This window comes from Thalassophryne amazonica, chromosome 16 (genome assembly GCF_902500255.1).
Source record: "Thalassophryne amazonica chromosome 16, fThaAma1.1, whole genome shotgun sequence".
In the NCBI taxonomy this organism is placed as follows: domain Eukaryota; kingdom Metazoa; phylum Chordata; class Actinopteri; order Batrachoidiformes; family Batrachoididae; genus Thalassophryne; species Thalassophryne amazonica.
Genome location: NC_047118.1, coordinates 79,234,202 through 79,258,426, shown reverse-complemented (window position 1 = coordinate 79,258,426; position 24,225 = coordinate 79,234,202). Strand labels below are relative to the sequence as shown.

The following is a 24,225-nucleotide window of genomic DNA, read 5'->3' as shown; positions in this document are numbered from 1 at the left end:
CAAAAGAAGACAAGAGGTATCAATCTCACTGGGACTAACCTCATTAAATAAAGGTTAAATTATTTTTTTTTTTTCTAATAACAGAAAATTTTCTCACAATCCCCAGACAAAGTTTTTCATTCATGTCTCATTCATGCATAGATCCATTTAGTTTTTACGTCTACAGCATGCAAACCGTCTACAGTTATATCATGAATATTTGCAGTACTGTAATGCTGTCACAAAAGTAACTCACCATTTCATTCAGCAGTGTCAGACACCTTTAATTCACATGAGCGTAGTTTCTCAGCCAGTCACAGCACGAGGCAGAAGTCATGGTGCTGCAGAGGAAGAAACCGGTGTGAAGTTAGACAGTAGACAGCAGTTCATTATTCAGACAGTAATTCACGATGAAGCAGTTCTGGTTGTATTATGGGCAAAAAATGTTTTTAAAATGGAAATAAACGTGCCCTGTTGAATTCTACCTTTAAAAAATCCAAAATAAAACAATGATTTGGTTTGATGCTTAAACCAAAAATACAACGACAGAATATGGAAAGCGTAAACAGACATACGAGATCTGTCCAAAAAGTAATGGACCTTTTTATTTTTTTCAAAAACTATATGGATTTGAATCACGTGCGATTACGTCAGCCAAGCTTGAACCCTTGTGCGCATGCGTGAGTTTTTTCACGCCTATCGGTTGCGTCATTCGCCTGTGGGCAGGCTTTGAGTGAGCACTGGTCCACCCCTCCCGTCGGAATTCCTTTGTCTGAGAACTTGCTGAGAGACTGACGCTTTGCTTGATCAAAATCGTACGTGATTCAAATCCATATAGTAAAAAAAAAAATAAAAAGGTCCGTTACTTTTTGGACAGACCTCGTATACTCATTTGTGCTTTGAATTAAATCTGTCAACTCCTGACACCTCACTCTAGTCACAACTTTAGTTAAAAAAAAGTGCTGCAAAAACAATTATGAACTGAATGAATTAAGAATGAATTAAGAACTTAAAGTTACACGTCAAAAAACAGCTAGAAATAAAAGAATGACAAAAACAATTAAAAAATAAAAAAATAGTCAAGATGACAAGTGACTACTGTACAAATAATATTTCGAAAATTCTGATTTTCTGCACTGAATAACTGTCCACATTTAAGCAGTAATAGCTTTTACATGGGCAAGTGCATTTTGGCGCCACCTGCCTAGATCTGTCAAGTGGCCTTGCCCCATGCCCACCAACCTCCATTTCACCCAATCCCACCCCTCAATTTCACTGTATTTAATGATATGGTGAGCTACTGTCTGGAAAATGAATCACTGTCCAGTATCTGAGTAACTGTCCACATTTAAGCAGTAATAGCTTTTACATGGGCAAGTGCATTTTGGCGCCACAGGTTGGTGGGCATGGGGCAAGGGCACTCGACATATCTGGGCATGTGGCATCAAAATGCACTTGCCCATGGAAAAGCTATTGCTGCTTAAATGTGGACAGTTATTCAGTGCAGAAAATCAGAATTTTCGAAATATTATTTGTACAGTAGTCACTTGTCATCTTGACTATTTTTTAATTTTTAAATTGTTTTTGTCATTCTTTTATTTTTTCTAGTTGTTGTTTTTTGATGTGTAACTGTCAGTTCTTTTCATAATTGTTTTTGCAGCACTTTTTTTTAACTAAAGTTGTGACTAGAGTGAGGTGTAAGGAGTTGACAGATTTAATTCAAAGCACAAATGAGTATACGAGGTCTATTAGAAAAGTATCCGACCTTATTTAAAAAAAAAAAAAACATATGGATTTGAATCACATGTGCTTGCGTGAGCCAACCTTGAACCTTCATGCGCATGCATGATTTTTATCACGCCTGTCGGTTGTGAGCAGGCTTTGAGTGAGGAGTGGTCCAGCCCCCTCGGCGGATTTTCATTGTCAGGGAAATGGCTGAGAGACTGCTGCTTTGCTTGATCAAATTTTTTTTTAGAAACTGTGAGGCACATCCATGTGGACACCATTCGAGAAATTTAGGTGGTTTTTGGTGAAAATTTTATGGGCTTCAAAGACATTAAGGGATGTTACTGTTGCTTTAAGGACGCCCTCAGCAGCTGTGGGGCACGCCGCACTCCAGCTGCCATCGACAGGCTGAACGACCATTTCATTTCTAAACGGATCGCTCTGTTAATGCGTGACCATCGTGTGCACTTTCTCTGGTTATCACAAGAGCTGGACATCACCCATTTTCCTGCAGATTTCACTTTTAACAAGAGATTTTGTCGTGGAAACGAGCGGACGCTTCGCGCGTCATGATGAATTTGCTTCTGGACCGACACAAAACCACCTCTGTTTTGATCTCACAGGACGGCTTTGAGATGGCGTTCAGACAGCTGTCGGTGGTTTTTCAGTCGAGTGATTATCCAAGAAATTGTGGACGAGCCTGGACATGCCAGAACATGTTCTGTGATGCTTCATCGCGGCGTTGCTTTGCGCGTCGCGGCACCTTTCAGTGCTTACCAGTCGAGTGAGTATCAGAGAAGGCATGTCCCAGCTTGTCCTTCTGGCACTCCGAAACGGAGGTGTTCTTTGTCTCACTTGCCGTCGTGACGCGTGAAGCGTCCACTCGTTTCCATGACAAAATCTCCTCGTAACAGTGGAATGTGCCGTTCATTTCCAAACTGGATGCTGTGTTTTATCCGGGACGTCATCTGGACTAGCACAGGAATTGTGAAAAGACGTGGACATCAGCACTTTTTCGGCAAATTGAGACAGACGTGCGGAGGAATTCCACGCGTCACGGCGGTGCCGCGATGCGCAAAGCAACGCCGTGATGAAGCGTCACAGAACATGTTCTGGCATGTCCAGGCACATCCACAATTTCTTGGATAATCACTTGACTGAAAAACCACCGACAGCTGTCTGAACGCCATCTCAAAGCCGTCCTGTGAGACCAAAACGTAGGTGGTTTTGTGTCGGTCCAGCAGCGAATCCATCATGACGCGCGAAGCGCCCGCTCGGCTTTCCACGACAAAATCTCTTGTTAAAAGTGAAATCTGCAGGAAAATGGGTGATGTCCAGCTCTTGTGATAACCAGAGAAAGTGCACACGATGGTCACGGATCCACAGAGCGATCCGTTTAGAAATGAAATGGTTGTTCAGCCTGTCGATGGCAGCTGGAGCGCGGCGCGCCCCACAGCTGCTGTGGGTATCCTTAAAGCGACGGTAACATCCCTTAATGTCTTTGAAGCCCATAAAATTTTCACCAAAAACCACCTGAATTTCTCAAATGGTGTCCACACGGATGTGCCTCACAGTTTCTAAAAAAAATTTGATCAAGCAAAGCAGCAGTCTCTCAGCCATTTCCCTGACAATGAAAATCCGCCGAGGGGGTGGACCACTCCTCACTCAAAGCCTGCTCACAGGCGAATGACGCAACCGACAGGCGTGAAAAAAATCACGCATGCGCAAGAAGGCTCAAGGTTGGCTCACGCAAGCACACATGATTCAAATCCATGTTTTGTTTTGTTTTTTAAATAAGGTCGGATACTTTTCTAATAGACCTCAGACCTCGTATGTCTTTTTACGTTTTCCATATTCTGTCATTGTATTTTTGGTTTAAGCCAAAACCAAATCAGTGTTTTATTTTGGCTTTTTTAAAAGGTAGAATTCAACAGGGCACGTTTATTTCAATTTTAAAAACTTTTTTGCCCATAATACAACCAGAACTGCTTCATCGCGAATAACTGTCTGAATAATGAACTACTGTCTATTGTTTAACTTCACGCCGGTGAGGAACCAGAGCACATTGCCGTTGTGGACCATAATGACAATGATGTTGAAGCTTCCAGTGGAACACAAAGTCATATGCAGACCTACCTGAGAGCACTGCTTTTTATTCCAGACTGGAAAAGGAAAACACTGAAAGAGTGAAACACACCAATCACAGCCACATAAACCTACAACTTCTTTTGGGTTGTGTGGGTGTCTTGGTGGCTTTCCTCACTCTTCTCCTTCTTGCACAGTCACTCAGTTTTTGAGAACTGTCTGCTCCATGCATATTTACCATAGAGTGCCATACTGTTTGTATTTCTTTGTAATTGTTGTAAAGAAAGTCCAAGACATATTCAGTGGCAACTTTACCATCAGAGAGCCTCGTCCACAACTACTACCAAAGAAGACTCCAAGCTGTTGTTGGAGTTATTCTGTAGATACACTGTTTTATTTTATCATGCATGTTTTGTGTTCTCTGCTCTGGTAGAATGTAGTTCTCTCTGCTCTGATAAAGTGTACTGTACTGATGTGATGGGTGAAGGTTACTTAAGATATGTGACATGACGTGCTTCTGCAAGTTGTGGTATCTCTGTGTGCACGCTAAGCTCTTTTTCAGGACATGTGAAGATGACCCAGGCAGAATGCAGCCATAAGCGGAGCAGTGAGATAAAGAATAGAGAATTGAATGTTCCAACCACAGTGTGATTATGATACATTAGTCCTTGTGTCAGAAGAAGTGTGATTAATCGTTAGATGTCTTAAACACATCTTAATCGAGCCCAAGATTAAAAAGGTTCTGAAAGTCCTGAATGTATTGTGCAATCAGCGGTTCTGCGGCAACAGCTCACGCGCTATCACTCCTCCCCTTAGGAGCTGTACCGCCCATGTATGTAGGGAAGTCCTAAATAAAAGAGCAGGAGCGCAGGCCAGACTTTAGTGTAGCCTTGGTGTACAGCCTGACTGCACTCCGCGCGAGATAAATTTGACTTTCTGTCTCACTGGTGTTTCTTGACTCTGTTTGTCTTATCAAGGTTTTAAGAATGTTTGGAGGCGAAAATACCCAACATTGACTGGGGGCTCGTCCGGGATCTCAACAACACCGGAGGTGTCCGGCGGAGGTCGTCAAGTCCAGACGTAAATCCTTGGCCAAGGTCCGATCGATTGATCGTGTCTGCAATTGTCGACCACCGTTGGCATCGTCTGGTTGACGAGATTTTCCCAAAGAAGACAGACAGGAGGTCGAGTCAGTGAGTAGAATTTCTTTGTAACAGTACTGAGTGAGTGGTGATCAGATCACATAAACAGTTAAATTCCGCAAGCGATGATACAGAATCGTCTGTTAATGAAACACAGTTAAACTCTGTAAGGAGGTCGGACTCCTCTACAATGGCGAGGAACGCACGTAGTTAAATTCCGAAGGAGGGTGCGGACTCCTCTGTTTATATATGCGTACCGGTAGGGAATAAAAGTGTGATCACATAAACAGTTAAACTCCGTAAGCGATGGCGTGGAATCGTCTGTTAATGTAAAGCAGTTAAACGCCGCGAGGAGGGCGGACTCCTCTACGGTTAGCGAAGGACGCACGTAGTTAAATTCCGGAAGGAGGGTACGGACTCCTCTGTTTTAATACGTAAAGGAAATACCGGTTAGAAATAAGTGCACAGTGAAAAGGCAGTTAAACGTCGCACGGATGGTGGAGTCCCCTAATGCAGGACATTAGTTAAATTCCACGGGAGGGCGAGCTCCCCTGGCCTAAGAATACGCGTACGGTTATTAAAAGTGTTTCTATGTATTTGTGTAAATAAAATAACTGTGTGTGAGTGTAATAAAGGTGACTGAGTGAGAGTGTGGAGTCACTTCGACTCCCCTCTATGAAAATCTCACAGGAAAGTAAGTAGTAAGTTTTGAGAAGAAGCAAAGGCAAGGCCTTCCCGTGCCCTCCGGGGTGGCTAAAGGGAACGCACTTCTCAGAATAGTTGATTACTACCCTGTGATTGTAACAACACCAGTGGATTAGGACCCTGTAGGGGCAAAACCATCACTGGTCTAAAACGTTCTGAAAACACAAAATGGGTAAATCTAACAGTAAAAATGAGAGACCTAAGTCCCGGGACGATCTAAAAACAAAAAATTGGATATACATGAATAAAATTGATCCAAATTCAACAAAACACTTAGATAAGTGGATAAAAGATCATGGATTTGATGGACGCCTGCAGAAAGAGTCATTAATGATTGAAACTCTGAATTATCGATTGGGTCTGTTCATGAATGTAACTGAGAAAATAGTAGCAGCTCAAAACACTGAAATAGATGCTTTACGTACCATGGTGATGCAAAATCGCATGGTTTTAGACTTGCTTACTGGTTCACAGGGAGGAGTTTGTGTTCTGCTGAACACAACATGCTGTACTTTCATCCCAGACTCCATTCATTCAGTGGATGTGCAGGACGCATTGGAAGAGCTGAATAAACTTCGTGATGCAATGCATAAAGACACCCTAGCCGTGAACCGGTGGAATCCCTGGTCCTGGTTGACTTCAGGACCATGGTGGCAGTTACTATTGAAAATGGTGACACCAGTTATTATAGTCCTAATTCTGATTGGACTTTGCATGTGTTGTGTGATCCCTTATATCAAAACAATGGTTGGCAAATTGGTGTCAAATACATTTGTACAGTGTAATCTGGCTTTCCAACAAACTATGCCAAAATATCAAGCATTGAAACAGTCAGACCTTAGTGGAGAAAACTATAATGACTGTGCTGAGAATTATGATGATATTGAAAAGCTCACAACTCCAGTTCAAGCTTGAACTGTTGACGTGATGAGTTAACACACTCTTAGCCTATGAAGCTTTAGCTGAAAATGTAATAAGACAAGTGGTGTGGTCGAATAATACAGATAAACGGTTCATTTATACCAGTCAGCCGAAGTGACGTGTGGTGGTGGTGTGGAGATAATAGAATTTTTGACAGATTGCCTAGGAATGTGTCAGGCTACTGTGCTTTAGTGTCCCTACTCCTCCCAGTAAAAGCCATTCCCATTTTAGCCAAGGACTTGTTGACGCACCTAAAGTCTGTGGTGCCTGAAAATTGCAGCTGAAAATCTGAATAAGAAGTGGTTGCTTAGTAACAATTGTTTACTTTTAGGTGAAGATGTAATACCGTTGGAATGCATGATAAACAGAGGGGAATGTTGGAGTTATTCTGTAGATACACTGTTTTATTTTATCATGCATGTTTTGTGTTCTCTGCTCTGGTAGAATGTAGTTCTCTCTGCTCTGATAAAGTGTACTGTACTGATGTGATGGGTGAAGGTTACTTAAGATATGTGACATGACGTGCTTCTGCAAGTTGTGGTATCTCTGTGTGCACGCTAAGCTCTTTTTCAGGACATGTGAAGATGACCCAGGCAGAATGCAGCCATAAGCGGAGCAGTGAGATAAAGAATAGAGAATTGAATGTTCCAACCACAGTGTGATTATGATACATTAGTCCTTGTGTCAGAAGAAGTGTGATTAATCGTTAGATGTCTTAAACACATCTTAATCGAGCCCAAGATTAAAAAGGTTCTGAAAGTCCTGAATGTATTGTGCAATCAGCGGTTCTGCGGCAACAGCTCACGCGCTATCACTCCTCCCCTTAGGAGCTGTACCGCCCATGTATGTAGGGAAGTCCTAAATAAAAGAGCAGGAGCGCAGGCCAGACTTTAGTGTAGCCTTGGTGTACAGCCTGACTGCACTCCGCGCGAGATAAATTTGACTTTCTGTCTCACTGGTGTTTCTTGACTCTGTTTGTCTTATCAAGGTTTTAAGAATGTTTGGAGGCGAAAATACCCAACAGCTGTCATTGATGTTAAAGAGGGCAACACGTGGTATTACGATCAAGGCAAGGGTATGTAAACTTTTGATCAGGGTCATATGGGTAGTTTCTGTTGTCATTATGATTTAAAAAGAGTAAACACAGTTATTTGACCTTAAATGGCTTCACCCAACCACTAACCATGAGTGGAAAAAAAGGTTTAGTGTTTATATATATACGAGGGCTGTCAATAAAGTAAGGGTCCTTTTTATTTTTTTCAAAAACTATATGGATTTCATTCATATGTTTTTACGTCAGACATGCTTGAACCCTCATGCGCATGCGTGAGTTTTTCCACGCCTGTCGGTGACGTCATTCGCCTGTGAGCACTCCTTGTGGGAGGAGTCGTCCAGCCCCTCGTCGGAATTCCTTTGTCTGAGAAGTTGCTGAGAGACTGGCGCGTTGTTTGATCAAAATTTTTTCTAAACCTGTGAGACACATCAAAGTGGACACAGTTCGAAAAATTAAGCTGGTTTTCAGTGAAAATTTTAACGGTTGATGAGAGATTTTGAGGTGATTCTGTCGCTTTAAGGACTTCCCACGGTGCGAGACGTCGCTCAGCGCTCTCAGCCGCCGTCGTCAGATATTCCACTGTTAAAGGAGATTTTTTTTAATGAAAGACGTGCGGACGGGTCCGCGCGTCGGGACGCAGCCGACGCGGTGCGGCGGCACAGGAAAAACACCTCCGTGTTGATAACCATTTGTAAAATCCAGGCGGCTTTTGATGGCTTTCAGTGGAGTGAGTATATGAGAAATTGTTTAACAGGCAGGACATGTTCCAACTTGTCCTGTGGCGGAGCACCGCGTCGGCTGCCGTCCGCACGTCTTTCATTAAAAAAAATCTCCTTTAACATCATCCGTGACAGCTGTCATCACGGCTTGTTCCTGAGGCGGCAGCGCCCTCTCGTGCCTGAAGCCCGCACTTCAGGCAGGGCGCCCTCTGGTGGTGGGCCAGCAGTACCTCCTCTTCTGGCGGCCCACACAACACTAGAGTCATTTCCGTGACTAAAATCCTGACCATGTATTTTTTCACACCGTGCTCAGACTCGGAGTCGCAGCCTGACATGCACCTGTTAAATCAGACACAGCAAAAGGCTATGATCTGACATTTTGCTGTTTTCACGGCTTCGTCTGCCATCATATTTTAATTGTTTTTTGCAGTGCACACGCTGGTTACATTTTGATAATGGATAAAATACATTTGGCAGAAAAAACTTTCAGAGGAAATTTTTACCTGGTCATTAAATGAGGCATATGTACCGATTCAAGATTCCCTGTAGATGTTAAGCTCCTCCTGACTGTAACTAATCCGTTACATACATATCGTTCACATTGGATAAAATGTTTCGTCCAGTCGCAATGTATTTTCACTCAGTCTGGATGTGCAAAGCAACAGAGGTACTAATTAAAGTTCAGCGCTCTGACTCTCCCCAATTTGAGGAAAGTGGGACTGAAGTCATTTCTGCGATTAAAGCCCGACCGTTTTTTCACACCGTGCTCAGATGCGGACCTGAAGCCTGACGTGCACCTGTTAAATCAAACAGAAACAGCTGTGATTTAACACTTTTCTGCTTTTATTCCTTCGTCTCCCATCATAACAGTTTTTACAGTATGCACGCTGATTAAAAATTAATCAGAAAAGTCCACAACTTTACACCACAAAGTCGTAAAAGAGGAAAATGTACAGCTTACCATTGATTTGGAGGTGATGACTGTAGAAAGAAAAGCTTGTTGAGGGTCAACTTAGTCCAGATCAAAGCATAATCCAGAGATGGAGAAGATGGAGAAGCTGACGTCACTCTCTCAATTAAGGGCCACTACCTGGCAGTACACCCGGGGGCCGTTATTGGCATGTATAACTGAGTATCATTAGCATAGCAGTGAAAGGTAATCCCAAATTGTGGGGGAGTGGCCAGAGGGCACAAAGGACTGGAATGGACGGGCTTCACATGACTGACATGGAATGTGGGGTGGATACGCACAGACCTCGGGAGACGGAGACGGACAGAAACAGGATTAATGATTTTGTAAACAGGACAGGGACCAACAAACCTGGGAGAAAGTTTCCTGGGCAGTCTGCGTAATGGCAGGCGGCGTGTGGAGAGCCACACCTTCTATCCAATCACATAGGGAGGTGCCGGGGAATGTTTAAGGTCAGCCGCGGCTTTGCAGGTCATGGAAGAATGAAGCAGAGCCCTTCTAGCCCGCTTCCAGGTTTGTCAGCACCGGGTGATGAGGTTGAGAGCTGCAGGGACAGAAGAGTGTGAGACGGCAGAAGAAAACAGGGGCAGTTGGTGACCATATACCACGTGGAACAGAGAGTACCCCATCGAAGAGGTAGATAAACTATGTATATATACTATATTATGTGCAAGTTCTATCGAAGATAACAGAAATGACCAGGAAGTGCGTTGCTCCAAAGCCAGAATCCGGAGACCCTTTTCCAGCTCCTGGTTTAATCGCTCCGTTTGACCACTAACTTGAAGGTGATAGCTGGAGGTGAGACTGGAGGTGATCCTGAGTAAGCAGTAGAACTCCCTCCAAAAATTAGAAACAAATTGAGGTCCCCGATCAGACACTATATCTTGAGGAAAACCGTCCAGCCTGAAAACATGAGACAACATGACCTCCCCTGTTTCACTGGTAGAGGGGAGCTTAGGCAGAGCAACAAAATGTACCATTTTCAACAGCCTATCCGCAACAGGCAAAATAACAGTGTTGCCCTTTGAGGACGGCAGACTGGTTACAAAGTCAATCAATAACCATGGGCGTGTAGGAGCAGGTAAAGGGTCAAGAAGAACGGCCGGAGCCCAATTGGTGTATTTGTGCATAGCACAGGTCTGACAGGCGTTGACATATTCAGCGACATCTTGAGACAAACGTGGCCACCAAAACCTTTGTTGAAACACATAGATTGTCTTTTTGATTTCTGGGTGACACGCACAATGACTATCATGGCCCCACTTAATGACCTCCCCCATTAAAGGGGCTGGCACAAAGAACTTGCCCAGTGGACAACCAGGCGGACGGGGCTCGTTACCCAAAACTGACCTAACTCTGGATTCTATTTCCCAGGTTATAGCTGACACAAAGCAGGATTCTGATAGGATCATACCCGGGTTGGAGGGCACATCCGCTGGATCCCCTTGTCATGATAACGCATCTGGTTTACCGTTCTTTGACCCGGGTCAGTACGATAGAACAAAATTGAAACGGCTAAAGAAAATAGCCCGTCTGGCTTGTCTGGCATTTAACCACTTAGCAGTTCACAGATATGCTACATTTTTACAGTCGGTATAAACCAGGAACAGCATTCATGTCCTCTCCAACCAGTGGCACCACTCCTCCAAGGCCACCTTGATAGCCAGCAATTCGCAGTCACCGATGCTATAATTACGTTTGGCTGTGGTAAGTTTTCTGGACAGGAACACACATAGACGCAATCGCTTAGCTGAAGGATTCACCTGAGACAAGATAGCACCGACCCACACATCAGATGCATCAACTTCCACCACGAATAAATTTGCAGTAGAAATGGGCAAATCCCAAGAACCTCTGGACCTCCTTGCGATTGCCGGGAACCGCTCATTCACACACGGCTGCTACCTTGACAGGGTCCATTTTTATTTCACCCTTGGCTAGGACAAACCCCAATAATATCACGGTGGACTGATGGAACTCGCATTTTTTGGCTTTTACCTACAGATGTCTACATAACAATGTCTGCAAAACAGTGCGGACATGCCGGATGTGTGAATCAAGATCGGGAGAAAAATTCAGCTTATCATCGAGGTAGATGAAAGCACACTTATTCAAGAATTTGCATAGTACATCGGTAACCAAATTCTGGAAAACGGCTGGCATGTTCGTAAGACCAAATAGCATGACTAGATATTTGTAGTTCCTAGTGGGCATGTTGAAAGCCGTTTTCCACTCATCTCTTTGCTTTATCCTTACTAAATGGTATGAGTTATGCAAGCTGAGTTTCATGAATATTTTGTCATCCTGGAGTAGCTCAAATGCTGAGTGTTAGGGGATGTAGATTCTTAACAGTAATATCATTGAGACCCCGGAAATGGACACACAGAAGGAGTGTCTTATCTTTATTTTCGACAAAGAAGAACTCCACCCCTGTGGGCGAGGAGGATGGGCAAATTAAACCAGCCGTGACAGACTCTTGAATATACTCATGCATGGTGATGCATTCAGGTGCTGACAGAGAAAACAACTTCCCTCGAGGGCAACTAGTCCCTGGGAGAAGCTCGATGGCACATTTGTAATCACGGTGTGGTGGCAAAGACTTGGCTTTAGCTTTACTGAAAACGGGAGCCAAATCATAGTAATGAGGAGGTACACGGGCTAAATCCGGGTTACAACTGGGTGGAGAACGTTCTGGTTTCAGAAGACAGTTATTTTTGCACTAAATGTGTCCCTTAGACCAATCAAAATTCAGACCATGTTGTTGTAGTGGATCATCCTATTCTACTTGATAGGCTAGAAAATAATTTTGGGATTACTGGGAGTGCCCTTGCATGGTTGACGTCATACTTGACCAGTCGTTCTCACTGTGTTTTGTACACTACCTCTAACCTTAGTGACATGAAATTTGGGGTTCCACAGGGGTCTGTCTTAGGCCCCCTGCTTTTCTCCCTTTATATAGCACCCCTTGGGCACATATTGGGAAATTTTGGGATTACCTTTCACTGCTATGCTGATGATACTCAGTTATACATGCCGATAACGGCTGGTAATCTCGTTCACATAAAATCCTTAGAAGATTGCCTTACAGCAGTGAGAAGCTGGATGTCTAGAAACTTCCTACTTTTAAACACTGATAAGGCTGAAATAATGGTTCTTGGTCCAGTGAGACATCAATTTGACCAGTTAACGCTCAGCCTAGGCTCGTGTGTCATACATCACACTGACAAAGTGAGGAACCTTGGGGTAATTTTTGATCCTACGTTGTCCTTTGGCCTCCACATTAGAAATATTACGAGGACTGCTTTCTTCCACCTGCAAAATATAGCGAAGATTCATCCCATCTTGTCTATAGCTGATGCTGAGACCCTGATCCATGCATTTATCTCTTCTAGATTGGACTGCTGCAATGTTCTATTTTCTGGTTTACCGCAGAGTAGCATTAGGGCTCTCCAATTGGTTCAAAATGCTGCAGCCAGACTTTTGACACAAAGCAGAAAGTTCGACCACATTACACCCATTTTGGCATCCCTTCACTGGCTTCCTGTCCCAGTGAGATCAGATTTTAAGGTTCTGCTACTAGTCTATAAAATTGTTCAAGGATTGGCACCGCCCTACCTAGCTGAATTAATTAAACCTTACGTACTGGCCCGGGCTTTACGTTCTCAGTGTGCAGGACTACCTTATGTCCCTAGGGTGAATAAGAAGTCTGCGGGTCACAGAGCTTTCTGTTATCGTGCCCCTGTTCTGTGGAATGATCTCCCTGCATCAATAAAACAGTCAGATTCTGTGGAGACTTTCAAGTCCAGACTTAAGACTGTTGTGTGGGCCGCTGAAGAGGAGGTACTGCTGGCCCACCACCACCAGTGACAGCTGTCACTCGTCATCAGCACCAGCTGTCACTCATCCACATCACATCACCACCACCATAAAAGTCAGACTGCAACTAAACCTCCCCGCCGAGATATCAGCTACCTTGGAGGTAATTTCTCTGCTGACTTAAAACTGAATAACAGTCTGAACTCTTTTGCAGCCGTTTTCCTGTGGTGTTGCCTTACCTGTGGGATTGGCGTTTGGTGTGATCAGCGACGGCTTCGCTTCACACCCCAACCAGATAAGTGGTTAGACAGGAGCTGCACGAGTGTGTGATTGGAGGTGGAGGTGCTCCCTCCCAAAAGAACACAGACTGTGGGATTACTGAGTGTGCGTACTCACACTCACCTGTGCTGTTTTTGTTCTCTGCCAGCAGTGCCAGGTCTGACAGCTGGAGACGGTGGCCACCTGGGGACTCAGGACTTGGCGACTCCGGTGTTCTTCAGATCCATTGGCGGTGAGGGCCGTGTGGGATCCGGCTCGGTTCTGGACGGGCGTCTCCTATCCTCGAGCCTGCCCACACGTCACCCAACGTGTAATTGACTGTAGTTCCAAACTTGTTATTGTCTGTATTCCGTTGTGCACAATTTACAACATTAAATTGTTACTGTTTGGCTTATCCATTGCCCGTTCATTTACGTTGTGGGTCCGTGTTCCTACACTTTCACAACAGGATTTCTCGGCCAGCGTCATGGATCCCGAGGGGCGTCAACCATCGCTTGAACAGCCAATGGAAGAGCGAGGTGCACAGGCGCCAGCAGGAGGCGTGTTAGGTGAGCTGCAGCACATCTTAACCGCTTTTACTGCTCGGTTGGACTTAGTTACCGAGCAGAGCATTATTCTCAATCGAAGGATGGAGGCTCTCACCGCCCAGGTGGAAGCGCATGCCCAGGGCGCTGCTACAGCACCTCCTCCTGCTGACCGAATATCAGAAACAGACATTCCACTGGTCGTTCAACGAACCCCCCACCTTCCCCTGAAGCATACATAAGCCCTCCGGAGCCATACGGAGGCTGTGTTGAGACATGCGCGGACTTCTTGATGCAGTGCTCGCTCGTCTTTTCACAGCGTCCCGTCATGTACGCGTCAGGCGCTAGCCGGGTGGTTTACGTTATAAATTTGCTTCGAGGAGAGGCACGCGCCTGGGCTACGGCACTCTGGGAGCAGAATTCACGGCTCCTAACAACATACGCTGGGTTTCTGAGGGAGTTCCGACAGGTGTTCGACCACCCTCATAGAGGTGAGACCGCTTCAAGCGTGCTGCTGTCGATAAGACAGGGGTGTCGGAGCGCAGCGAAGTATGCAGTCGACTTCCGCATCGCAGCAGCGCAAGTCGGCTGGAATGCTGTTGCGCTCCGCGCCGCCTTTGTAAACGGACTGTCCCTGGTCCTTAAGGAGCACCTGGTGGCGAAGGATGAGCCGCGGGATTTAGATGGGCTTATCGACCCGGTTATACGGTTAGACAACTGATTAACAGAACACAGACGGGAGTGAGACGAAGGGCGTGGTCAGGCACAAGCCGTCCCTCTTCCTCCCGGGTCCGAAAGGGAGCCGTCTTCCCCACGCTCCACAGCCAGGGCACTCCACGTGACGACAGCTCCCCCTGCTGACGTTGCTATGGAAACGAGCAGGGCCAAAAGGCGATCAGATCAGCAACAAAGGAGGCTGATCCGTGGGGAGTGTTTTCTCTGCAGCTCAACCGAGCACACACAGAAAAAATGCCCCAAACGGTCAATACAGCAGCACTCGTCCTTAGAGACTGGGCTAAGGGTGGGTCACAATACCCACGCAGGGAGACCCCGAAAATCTGCACGCATCCCAGTCACGATCCTGAGTAGGGATGTAACCCTTCACGCCCCAGCACTGGTGGACACGCGGTCGGAGGGGAATCTGCTGGATAGCAGATGGGCAAAGGAGGTTGGGCTCCCTCTAGTGGCCTTACCGTCACCATTGTCGGTACGGGCACTAGATGGCACCCTTCTCCCACTAATCACATGCCAGACACAGCCAGTGACATTGGTTGCGTCTGGAAATCACAGGGAGGAGATTGTGTTTTATGTAACACCTTCTACCTCCCGAGTGATTTTGGGTTTTCCATGGGTGTTAAAACACAATCCCCGGATTGATTGGCCGTCTGGGGTTGTGGTTCAGTGGAGCGAAAACTGCCATCAGGAGTGTTTAGGATCCTCGGTTCCACCCGGTGTGACAGCTAAGGAGGAAGTTTTAGTCCCCCCCAATCTGGCGGCGGTGCCAGCCGAGTACCATGACCTTGCTGACGTTTTCAGCAAGGATCTGGCACTCACACTGCCCCCGCACCGTCCGTACGATTGTGCCATTGATATGATACCGGGCGCTGAGTACCCGTCCAGCAGGCTGTACAACCTCTCACGTCCGGAACGCGAATCAATGGAGACCTACATCCGGGACTCGTTAGCTGCCGGGTTGATCCGGAACTCCACCTCCCCGATGGGTGCTGGTTTCTTTTTTGTGGGCAAGAAGGACGGCGGACTCCGTCCATGCATTGATTACAGAGGGCTGAACGAGATCACGGTTCACAACCGATACCCGTTACATCTGTTGGATTCAGTGTTCACGCCCTTGCATGGAGCCCAAATTTTCACAAAATTGGATCTTAGGAATGCTTATCACCTGGTTCGGATCCGGGAGGGAGACGAGTGGAAGACGGCATTTAACACCCTGTTAGGTCACTTTGAGTACCTGGTCATGCCGTTCGGCCTCACCAATGCGCCCGCGACGTTCCAAGCGTTGGTTAATGACGTCTTGCGGGACTTCCTGCATCAGTTTGTCTTCGTATATCTGGACGATATACTCATCTTTTCTCCGGATCCTGAGACCCATGTCAAGCATGTACGTCAGGTCCTGCAGCGGTTGTTGGAGAACCGGCTGTTTGTGAAGGGCGAGAAGTGCGAGTTCCACCGCACTTCTTTGTCCTTCCTGGGGTTCATAATCTCCTCCAACTCCGTCGCCCCTGATCCGGTCAAGGTTGCGGCGGTGAGAGATTGGCCCCAACCAACAAACCGTAGGACACTGCAACAGTTCCTCGGTTTTGCAAAATTCTACCGGAGGTTCATCAAGGGCTACAGTCAGGTAATTAGCCCCCTGACAGCCCTGACCTCCACAAAAGTCCCCTTCACCTGGTCGGATCGGTGCGAAGCCGCGTTTAGGGAGTTGAAACGCCGGTTCTCGACTGCACCAGTTCTGGTGCAGCCCAATCCCAAGCTCCAGTTTATAGTTGAAGTGGACACCTCTGACTCAGGGATAGGAGCTGTGCTATCCCAGAGCGGGGAGTCCGACAAGGTTCTCCATCCATGTGCCTACTTTTCCCGCAGGTTGACCCAGGCTGAAAGGAACTATGACGTCGGCAATCGGGAACTTCTTGCAGTGAAGGAGGCTCTTGAGGAGTGGAGACACCTGTTGGAGGGAGCATCGGTACCATTTACGGTTTTCATGGACCATCGGAACCTGGAGTACATTCGGACTGCCAGGCGTCTGAATCCCAGGCAAGCCTGCTGGTTACTGTTCTTCGGGCGTTTTGACTTTTGGATCACCTACCGCCCCGGGACAAAGAACCAACAATCTGATGCCCTGTCCCGGGTGCACGAAGAGGAGGTCAAGACCGAGCTGTCAGACCCGACAGAAACCATCATCCCCGAGTCCACTGTCGTGGCCACCCTCACCTGGGACGTGGAGAAGACCGTCCGGGAGGCCCTGAACGGAGCCCAGACCCGGGGACAGGTCCGAAGGACAAGTTGTACGTCCCACCAGAGGCCAGGGCTGCGGTCCTAGACTTCTGTAATGGTTCCAAGCTCTCCTGTCATCCAGGGGTGCGAAGGACCGTGGCAGTGGTTCAGCAGCACTTCTGGTGGGCGTCTATGGAAGCCGATGTCCGGGAGTATGTCCAGGCCTTCACCACCTGTGCCAGGGGCAAAGCCGACCACCACAAGGCCCAAGGCCTCCTCCAGCCTCTGCCCGTGCCTCATCGCCCCTGGTCTCACATCGGCCTGGACTTTGTCATGGGCCTCCGCCATCCCAGGGCATGACTACCATCCTCACGATAGTGGACCGGTTCTCCAAGGCGGCCCACTTTGTGGCCCTCCCAAAGCTCCCAATGGCCCAGGAGACTGCAGACCTCCTGGTCCACCACGTCGTGCGTCTGCATGGGATTGTATCGGATATTGTCTCAGATCGCGGTCCTCAGTTCTCCTCTCAGGACTGGAGGAGTTTCTGCAGGGAACTGGGGCCACCGTGAGTCTCTCGTCCGGGTACCATCCTCAGACGAACGGACAGGCAGAGCGGGCGAACCAGGAATTGGAGCAGGCCCTCCGCTGCGTGACCTCCGCGCACCCGACGGCCTGTAGTAACCATCTGGCCTGGATCGAGTACGCTCATAATAGCCAAGTATCGTCTGCTACCGGCCTCTCCCCGTTTGAGGTGTGTTTGGGGTACCAGCCCCCATTGTTCCCGCTAGTGGAGGGAGAGGTCGGGGTGCCCTCGGTCCAGGCCCATCTGAGAAGGTGCCGTCGGGTGTGGCGTACCGCCCACTCTGCCCTGCTCAAAGCCCGGATGAGGGCCAAGAACCATGCAGACCGCCGGCGTGCCCCGGCCCCTACGTATCAGCCTGGGCAGGAGGTTTGGCTTTCCACAAAAGACATTCCCCTGCAAGTGGAATCCCAGAAGTTAAAGGACAGATACATTGGACCTTTCACCATACTCAAAATCCTCAGTCCAGCCGCAGTGAAGCTGAAGCTGCCAGCTTCGCTGCGGATCCACCCGGTTTTCCATGTGTCACGCATCAAACCTCACCACGTTTCACCCCTGTGTACCCCCGGACCGGCGCCGCCTCCTGCCTGGATCATCGACGGGGAGCCAGCTTGGACCGTGCGCCAGGTCCTGGACGTCCGTCGGAAGGGCTGGGGGTTCCAGTATTTGGTGGACTGGGAGGGGTATGGACCCGAAGAATGCTCCTGGGTGAAGAGGAGCTTCATCCTGGACCCGGCCCTCCTGGCCGACTTCTACCGGCGGCACCCGGACAAGCCTGGTCGCGCGCCAGGAGGTGCCCGTTGGGGGGGGGGGGGGGGGGTCCTGTTGTGTGGGCCGCTGAAGAGGAGGTACTGCTGGCCCACCACCACCAGATGGCGCCCTGCTTGAAGTGCGGTCTTCAAGCACGAGAGGGCGTCATAGCACCCGGGAGTGACAGCTGTCACTCGTCATCAGCACCAGCTGTCACTCATCCACATCACATCACCACCACCATAAAGGCCGGACTGCAACTCCACCTCCCCGCCGAGATATCAGCTACCTTGGAGGTAATTTCTCTGCTGACTTAAAACTGAATAACAGTCTGAACTCTTTTGCAGCCGTTTTCCTGTGGTGTTGCCTTATCTGTGGGATTGGCGTTTGGTGTGATCAGCGACGGCTTCACTTCACACCCCAACCAGATAAGTGGTTAGACAGGAGCTGCACGAGTGTGTGATTGGAGGTGGAGGTGCTCCCTCCCAAAAGAACACAGACTGTGGGATTACTGTGTGTGCGTACTCACACTCACCTGTGCTGTTTTTGTTCTCTGCCAGCAGTGCCAGGTCTGACAGCTGGAGACGGTGGCCACCTGGGGACTCAGGACTTGGCGGCTCCGGTGTTCTTCAGATCTGTTGGCGGTGAGGGCCGTGTGGGATCCGGCTCGGTTCTGGACGGGCATCTCCTATCCTCGAGCCTGCCCACACGTCACCCAACGTGTAATTGACTGTAGTTCCAAACTTGTTATTGTCTGTATTCCGTTATGCACAATTTACAACATTAAATTGTTACTGTTTGGTTTATCCATTGCCCGTTCATTTACGCCCCCTGTTGTGGGTCCGTGTTCCTACACTTTCACAACAAAGACGCACTTATTTTCCCTTTCGTATGGCTAGCATACTGGTACAGTTTTGTTTTATGCTTTTTACTCTTTTAATTCATTTTATTAGGAAACGGACTGTGCCGCGGCCTCAACTTTACCTAAATTCTGGGTCTTTCAGTGAAGCTTAGGGCTAGTGGCCAGCAATCACCTTAGTATTTCTTCTGTTTTTCTTGTTGTTTAATGCTGGCAAATTATACAGAATTTCTTGTCTTTCTGATGCCTGATTCTGTTTTTTCTCTCTGTTTAAGGTGCAGCTCCGTAAAGAGATGGGAGTTGTATTTGTGTTGGCGACCCTCCTGTCCTGTGCACCAACAGCATTTCTAGTATATTTGTCCGTGAATTGTTCTGTGAATTGTTTCTGTTTAGACCTTACCTGGGTGAAGCACCTTGAGGCAACTCTGTTGTGATTTGGCACCGTATAAATTGAAATAAATTGAAATTGAAATTGAAAAATTGAAAAAGTGAGGGGAAGAGTGGGAGAGGGAGCGTGGGTCAGCGGCATGGGAGATCGGCGAACAGGAAGACGAACTTCTGACAAGGGCAATCCGCCAGTCAACAGTTTGTCTGGATTGCTAGTGCAGTGAGTTGATTGAGATCTTCAGGGAGTTCTATGGTGATGAGTTGATCCTGGATGTTTTTGGCTAACCCCTGGAAGAACACATCGAGGAGCACTGCTGGATTCCACTCACTCTTCTGTGCCAAAATGCGGAAGTCTATGGTATAGTCTGCGATGTGGCAACTGCCCTGCTTCAGCTTCATCAATGAGCATGCTGCTTCGCACCCTGAGAATATATGCTGGAATACCTGCTGCAGAGCCATCATGAAGGCACTAAGGGATGTGCAGGAAACAGACTGACAGCTCCACTATGCCATGGCCCATGCCGAAGCTCAACCGGTCAGGTGAGTGATCATGAATACTACATTGATGACATGAGTTCAAAGTGCAGCTCACACTGAGTGATGAAGGGTCTGATGTCACCCGTTTCTCCAGAGAATTGTTCTGGTCGAGACAGCTGATTGCAAAACCCAGGTACGGTATGGAAGCCGGTGCTGCTGCTGACAAACCTGGAAGGGAGGTGCCGGTAGCCATAGCTGGGCTGGCCTGATGATCCAATTTGGACAAAAGCTGCTGCATCTTAGTGCTTACTGAGGACATGAATGAGTCTTGGCCAGACCTGGCGCCTCGGATGTGAGAGTTATCAAAAAAATAAAAAGAAAAAAGAAAGAAAAAGAAATACTGGAAAATACAGCAAAATATTAGTTATTCAATATTATTATCACTTTACCGGAGCGTTGCTGGGCCAGTATCGTAGATTTACGTCGATGGTACCTGGCTATACCTGCCCGCTATGCTTAAACAAATGACGTCATAGCGCGCAGCCCAAGAACTGTCCGCGGGCAGCTTGATGAGGACGGACTGGCTAAATTGGAGAGCAGCGCCCGCCAGCTAGCCGAGAGCCGACACGACAAAAGTTAAGTGAGCCAACTTTTTATGTACGAGTTACGTGTTGTGTATCTCAGTAAAAAGTGATAATAATGCAAATAACATGCTGTTGTCGTGCGGTATGCATTTTCTTAGTCCCTCCGTTCACGGCCAGTCACCCGCATGACAGATTTTAAAGTTATTTATTGTTGTAAATATATCTACATGAAAGGTTTATCTTTGACCCGTTGTGTGACTGTCATGCCTAGTTGCGCTGTGTTTGCGCTTGTGATGGAGGGCTGTATGTGGGGTTAATCTACTGTCTCGTGTCGTTTCTCAGATCAGTTGTTGGCTTGGTTTTGTGGTATGCAGATCACTTGACCGAGGGTCTATTTGTTCAAATAATAATTTAAAAAAATACTGTCATCACTCTTTACTCTTACTCAGTCAGTCTCTTACAGCGGTGTAGCCTAAATACACGAGCTTTCCAGGAGCGCACCCAATTCATTAGGCACGCTCAGAGGCACGTCCAATCCGGTGCGCACTTTTTTTGGGGGGGGGGGGGGGCGACCTTGCCCCGTGTGATAAACTCATTGCCCCCTTAATATTTTTTTCTGGCGCCGGGCCAGGTCTTGGCATTTAGCCAGCTCATTAATTCTGAACCTAAGCATGGTTAGCTAATCCTCCTGTAGCGCTAGCTGCTGACTGTGGTGCGTACCGCCCGCTGAAATGCATCTGAGTCTGCTGTGTCCATGGCTGCCCAGATCAATCTATCAGACTTGATGATCAGGAATTGTTGGACACAAATGCAAAACTCAGACGAGTAGTTCTGTGGTTCAGAAAGGTTTAGTGAGGTACTTAGCAGAGGTCGGTACACTTAAAGGCAGTCCAAAACAAGCAGCAGTACAAAAAACATCAGGCAAAGATGGAGTCAGCTAAACAGGCAAGTGATCAAAAACACGACGAGGCAAACAGGACTAGGAAACACACAAACAGAGCTGGAAAGAAGACACAAATCGCATTGATCTGGCGAAGGACTAGTGGAACCAGTGAGCCTTATAGACATCCAGGTGATGAGCAGCAAATTAGGAACAGGTGTACGTGGAAAGCACCAGAACAAGGGTGTGCCCAGACAGAGTGAAACGCCCACCACCAAGCACCAAGTGGAAGACAAAGAGATAGAGACAGAGAAAACCCAAGCATGAAGCAAAAGAACACACGTGCAAGAAAAACTAACCAAGCAAAATAATAATAATAATATAATTAATATTATTATAATATATATATATATATATATATATATATATATATATATATATATATATATATATATATATATATTATAATTAATATTAATTAATTCATATAATAACTAAACAAAGCAAAACAGACCAAACACAAAACATAAATCCAAACCCTGACAGGAATGGTGTGTGAGTCCAGACTGTTGTAGAACCTTAGACGTCAACAGTTTTTAGAAGAGGAACTATTAATTATGTAATTTTTTTATGTTAATTGTCTTAATGTATTTATAAATTGTTTAGCTTCTTGTTATCATATACACACTATTATTATCATTATTATCTTTCTTAGTTACTTTAGTTACTTTCGGCAGCAGGTGCTAATAAAGTAGCTAGTAATCTAACTTACTAACTTTTTCAAAGAGTAATCAGTAATCGGATTACTTTTTCAAAGTAACTGTGGCAACACTGATTATTATTATTTTATTTTATTATAACTTCTATTTTGTCATTTGACTTTTAAAGTATCGTAATCAAATGTGCCCCAGTCACTCTCATATTTGAAAGTGTGGTGCAGACTGGCACTCACTAGCTGGAGCTGGTGCCTGCAGAGCAGACACAGGGCCCGCTTGTAGCAGTGGAAAGCCCGGAGCTGCAGTCATGAGCCATGAGCCTCAGGTGCGAGGAGATGATGAGTTACAGGTGCTCCTCGGTTCTGCAGCGCACCACCTGGAGGGAAAACAGACAAACAACACACAAGAGGAGAGAGAACGGAGGCAGAGAGGCAGAGAAAGGCAGCCCACAACAGTACTCCCCCAGCGGGAGCCTCCTGGCGATTTACCAGGCTTTTCAGAATGGAGTCGGTAGAACTCCTGCAGGAGAGAGGGGTCCAGGATCCACCCAGGAGCGCTTTTCCCGGCCGTACCCTTCCCAGTCCACCAAATACTGATACCCTGACCCCTGTGTTGGACTTCCAGGATTTGGCTGATGGTCCAGGCGGGATGGCCATCGACGATCCGGGCAGGAGGAGATGAGGGTCCAGGAGGACAGAGATCACTTGTGTGTACAGGCTTGAGGACACATGAAAGACTGGATGAATCCGTAGGGAAGGAGGCAGACATAGCTGGACTGCTGTCGGGTTTACCACTTTGTTCACAACAAAAGGACCAGTGAGTCTGTTGACATCTCACTCTGCAGCCACCTCTCCGAGATTTTGCGAGATTTGAAACCTATGATCCCGTGGGCCCATGGGACCAGACTGGAGCGAGCCCCCACTCTCCATCCTCTCAACTACCCACCTACCTTCGCCCATCGTAATGGCAATCACTCTGCACTCTCCTCTGCACTCATGAGTGCACAAACCCGCAGCGGATGGTACAGAGGTTGTGCATCAAATCTTCTTCTTTTGGCTGCTCCCTTTAGGGGGCGCCACAGCAGGTTGACAGTTAAGCTCTCACCCTGTCCTCTGTAACTTCCTCTGTCATACCAACCACCTGCATGTCCTCTCTCATCACATCCATAAATCTCCTCTTTGGCCTTCCTCTTCTACACCTGCCTGGTGGCGCCATCCTTCTCCCTATATACCCTGGGTCCCTCCTCTGCACATGTACAAACCATCTCAATCTTGCCAATGAATGCTGGACAAATCTGATAATACTTGAACACTCAATGCAGATGTGCAGTACTCTTTAGTGTTAATTATATAGCTTTTAAACTTTTTTAAACTTATATTGTGCCTGTCTGTTATTTGTTTTTATAGTGTCTATTAAACAGCACTGAAATGAGAGGCTCTACCTCAGTTTTGTTGTACTTTTGTGCAATTCCAATTGAACATTTTCTATTCTGTTCTATTCTATTCTATTCTATTCTATTCTATTCTATTCTATTATTACTAACAAAGTACACCTCAAATATTCCATCGAAACCAAGTGAGAAAAAAAAGTTCAAATACTGCAACCCCAATTCCAATGAAGTTGGAACGTTGTGTAAAATGTAAATAAAAACAGAATACAATGGTTTGCAAATCCTCTTCAACCTATATTCAATTGAATACACCACAAAGACAAGATATTTTATGTTCAAACTGGTAAACTTTATTTATTTATTTATTTTTTGTGCAAATATTTGCTCTTTTTGCAATGGATACCTGCAACACATTTCAAAAAAGTGGGGACAGGGCAACAAAAGACGGCGAAAGTTGATGAATGCTCAAAGATCACCTATTTGGAAACAAGTGTCATGTTTGGATATAAAAGGAGCATCCCCAAAAGACTCAGCCGTTTACGAGCAAAGATGGGGTGAGAACCATCCCTTTCTGAACAACTGTGTGAAAGAATAGTCCCAACAGTTTAAGAACAATGTTTCTCAACGTTCAGTTACAAGGAATTTAGGGATTCCATCATCTACAGTCCATAATATAATCAGAAGATTCAGAGAATCTGGAGAACTTTCTACACGTACAGTAGTGTTCACAA

General features: G+C 46.7%; 1 protein-coding gene across 1 annotated transcript in view; it reads right to left on the bottom strand.

Moving 5' to 3' along the window:
• The window catches only part of LOC117528766 (interferon alpha-17-like), a 36,192-nt gene extending 13,779 nt beyond the window's left edge, over positions 1–22,413 (bottom strand). Inside the window, exon 1 of the mRNA XM_034191396.1 lies at positions 22,341–22,413. Within this exon, the coding sequence (XP_034047287.1) occupies positions 22,341–22,413 (73 nt within the window). The remainder of the gene's footprint in view (positions 1–22,340) is intronic.
• Positions 22,414–24,225: the final 1,812 nt, after the last annotated feature.